The sequence below is a fragment of the Hakea prostrata genome, chromosome 2 (genome assembly GCF_041222555.1).
Source record: "Hakea prostrata isolate BN-2017 chromosome 2, UWA_Hpros_2, whole genome shotgun sequence".
In the NCBI taxonomy this organism is placed as follows: domain Eukaryota; kingdom Viridiplantae; phylum Streptophyta; class Magnoliopsida; order Proteales; family Proteaceae; genus Hakea; species Hakea prostrata.
In genome coordinates, this window is record NC_142601.1 from 17,378,964 (window position 1) to 17,382,419 (window position 3,456).

Below are 3,456 nucleotides of genomic sequence, written 5' to 3' on the forward strand. Positions count from 1 at the left end.
TTTCCCAAGCTTGATTCATTAATAACCAAAGCTCCTCATTTTCCAACTTTGGTTGTAAATGACAAAAGCTTTTCATTTTCCCAAGCTTGTTAATGAGACATTGACGGTAATATGGTATGTTCATTGTACCTACCAAAGATTTCCACTATAAATTGGGAACCCCCCTCCCCGATGATGATAGTCTTTTGGGATTTTTCTTTCTTGTGATTTAAGAGTCATGTTAAAATTGCCTTGAGAGTATTCATAATGTTTTGTGGTTTTTGTTAATGTTTAATTGACGTTCTTCCGTTGATGAAATGAAGGTTTTGGGACCATTCTCTCTTTCAAGTTTTAGAGTCTTGCTAGAGTTCTTGCTGAGAGTCATATTAGTATTTTGAGAGTATTGTCATTTTTTGTATCCGGTGTTAGAAGGAAGGCACAATTCAAGTTCGGCGTAAAGGTCTACTTTGTGTTAGTATACCGTTCATCGTTTTATCCTAGGAGACAGATGTCCATTGAATTCTCAATCACACTTTAGAGGGGACAAATCTGTTTTAAGGAAAGAGTTTTTTTTTTTTTTTTTTTGGTAAAAGGATATTTAATTAAAAGAAGGGCAAGAAGAACCCAAGACATCCTGATTACAAGCTTCAAGAAGCCAAGGAATGGAATTAGACCAGACAATCCTACTTGCCACGGACTGGGCATTCCTAGCTAGGTTGTCAGCCACATAATTGGCCCATCTAGAAATATAAGAAACCGATCAAGAAGGTTCCAAGGAGAGCAAATAACGAATGTCCTCCACCACTCGAATTGCCTTAGTCTCACAAGGGATAGTGTGGTTTTGAATACGAAGGACAAGGGATTCCGAATCGCATTCAAAAATCACATTCATCAAGCCTTCCTCTTTCACCCACCGAATCGCCTCTCTGAGCGCAAGAGCTTCCCCTATGAAAATTCCAACTCCAGCAGATGGAACAAATGACACCCATAAGCACCTCCCATAAGAGTTTCTTAGAATAAGACCAATACCTGCACAGTTTTCGGCTTCTGAACAAGAAAAGTCTGAGTTCATCTTCAGAAATTGACCACATGGAGCTTTCCAATCCCTAGAGACAGAGGTAGGAGGGAGCGCCGATCTCTGCGATAGATCCCAAAACTCTCGGTATGTTCTCCATATTTTTTCCACAATAGAATCAGGGCTCCATTTCGTCCCTTTAAAACATAAATCATTTCTTGCCAGCCACAGATTCCAGCAGGAGAAACCAAAGAGACTTAGAAATTTCTTTTTTGTCTCTTTATCAGGGAAGAACATATTATCCCAACTGTTAAGGACACCCATTAGAGATTTTTGCCTCAGAGAATCAATGCAGTTGTTTAGCTCTAAACCGAACCAGAAGATTCTCATTGCCACTACCTCATTGCCACATCTTCTACACATCGGGTCGATGTTAATTTGTCTGGTTAGAAGATTCTCCCCCATAGCAATCGCTTGATTCAAAGCTTTCCATAAAAAGTTTCTGATTTTTGGGTAACCTTGCATTTTCCACACCAGCTTCCAGACCTTTGTGGGCACTTCATCCCAACTATGTTGCCGAGAGGAGGATGGAGCCAAGCAAGCCCGAGAGTCCCTGCGATTATAGAGAAGATGGTATGCACTTTTAATAGAGAAGAGCCATTTGCTGAACCGCCCCAAACTGTTGAATCACAAGCTGGTATCTGCCCAATCTGTATTTTGAGAATTGCATTTACTTCCTCCTGTGTAAATAACTGTTGTAAAAGCTGCATGTTCCAAGAGTTGGAATTGGGCTCAAGAAGATCAGAGACCCACCAAATAGACATCGAACTGGGCTTAGGGGATAAGATCCTGAATAAAGGTAAGCTTGGGATCCAATTATCATCCCAAATAGAGGTGCTTGCCCCATTTTCAATCACTGAGATAATGCCCATCTGAAGAACCTCTCTTCCTTTTAATATGCTCTGCCATGCCCAGGACGAGCTAGATCCCTTACGGGCCTCAAGAAAGCTACAATTTGGGTAGTAGATAGACTTGATAAATTTGGCCCATAAAGAATTTGGTTGGGCCCATAGACGCCAAGCCACCTTTGCCAATAGAGCCCAATTAGGAAGAATAGGATCACGAAATCCCATCCCACCTTTCTTTTTAGACCTACACAGTTTGGACCAAGACATCCAGTGAAGTTTATGTTCCTCTCCCGTCTGTCCCCAGTAGAAATTTGAGACCGCTTTCCTAGTCTCATTATGGACTGCACCAAGAAGAAGGAAGTGAGAGCCCGAATAAGAGGATATAGCTGATGCAACTGATTTAATGAGGATGTCACGCCCTGCTTGAGAGAGCAACTTAACCTTCCAACCTTGGGTCCTTTTCTTAATTTTCTCCCCAATGTCTTTGAAGATATCTGATTTTTTAACTCCAAAATCCAAGGGTAAACCAAGATACTTGGAAGGCCCTTCACCATATTTAATTTTGAGCACTCTAGAAAACCATCTTCGAAAACAAATTGGAGTATTGGGGCTAAAGGTGAAGGAGGATTTACCTTTATTAATAATCTGACCACTCGCTTGACAATAAGTATCCATGCATGCCTTCAAATGACAGATCTGTTGGTGGTTAACTTCTGAAAACATTAAGCAGTCAAGGAAAGCGTTTGATGTGCCTCAAAGATTCTTCCTCCTTTTCCTATTGCCTTGACAGTTTTCCTTTATTCTTCTTTTATGGCACAAGTTTCATTTATATGTCTTTCTAATTTTTTGTTAATTCTTTATTTCCTTTTTATATCTTCAATTTGGCCAACAGGATTCAGGTGAATGGTTTGAGACCATAACCAACCTGTTATTAAATCATTAAAGGACACTTTAAATTAAAATCTATATTGATCTTAGATCTTGCCTTGTGAGCTTAAGGTTTAAACAAGCCAACCTCTTTGACCTATTTAAATAGTAAATAAATTCAAAATTTTGTATTAAAATTCTTGTGCATTAGGATTTGGTTATACTTGAGTACGTATCCATAAAGCTTAAAGTCTCATATCCCACTATAGTGTCAATAAGTAGGTCGATTCGAGGCAGAGGGTAGCAATCCTTTGGACATGCTTTGTTTAGATCAGTGTAATTGGTGCACATCCGCCACTTGCCATTTGTTTCTTGACCATTACTACATTGGCCAACCAGGTCAGAAAAGTCAATATGTTCGATAAATCCCGAACCTTTCAGCTTATCAACTTCAATCCGTATGGCCTCATGTTTCCTGATCTAGAAATTTCTTCTTTTTTGAATCAAAAGCTTTGCCTGGATATGGTCTGATCTATTCTCGGTATGTCCTCTTCCGACCATGCAGATACGTCCATATTTTCCCGAAGTAACTCCTTTAAGGCGTTCATGAAGTCCTCTAGTTGTTTCGAACCGATAAATGTTCCTTTCTCTTCCTTGGAGGGATCTAGATGGATCCTCTCCAACGTC

At 39.9% G+C, this 3,456-nt stretch overlaps 1 protein-coding gene across 1 annotated transcript; it reads right to left on the minus strand.

Moving 5' to 3' along the window:
• Positions 1-739: 739 nt before the first annotated feature.
• Positions 740-1,417, minus strand: LOC149023910 (uncharacterized). Its single transcript, XM_089143373.1, has one exon. It carries the CDS (start codon positions 1,415-1,417, stop codon positions 740-742), a length of 678 nt encoding a protein of 225 aa, XP_088999499.1.
• Positions 1,418-3,456: the final 2,039 nt, after the last annotated feature.

Excerpts from the sequence above, each read along its gene's own strand:
- LOC149023910 (XM_089143373.1), bottom strand. The coding sequence starts at position 1,417 with ATGTGTAGAAGATGTGGCAATGAGGTAGTGGCAATGAGAATCTTCTGG.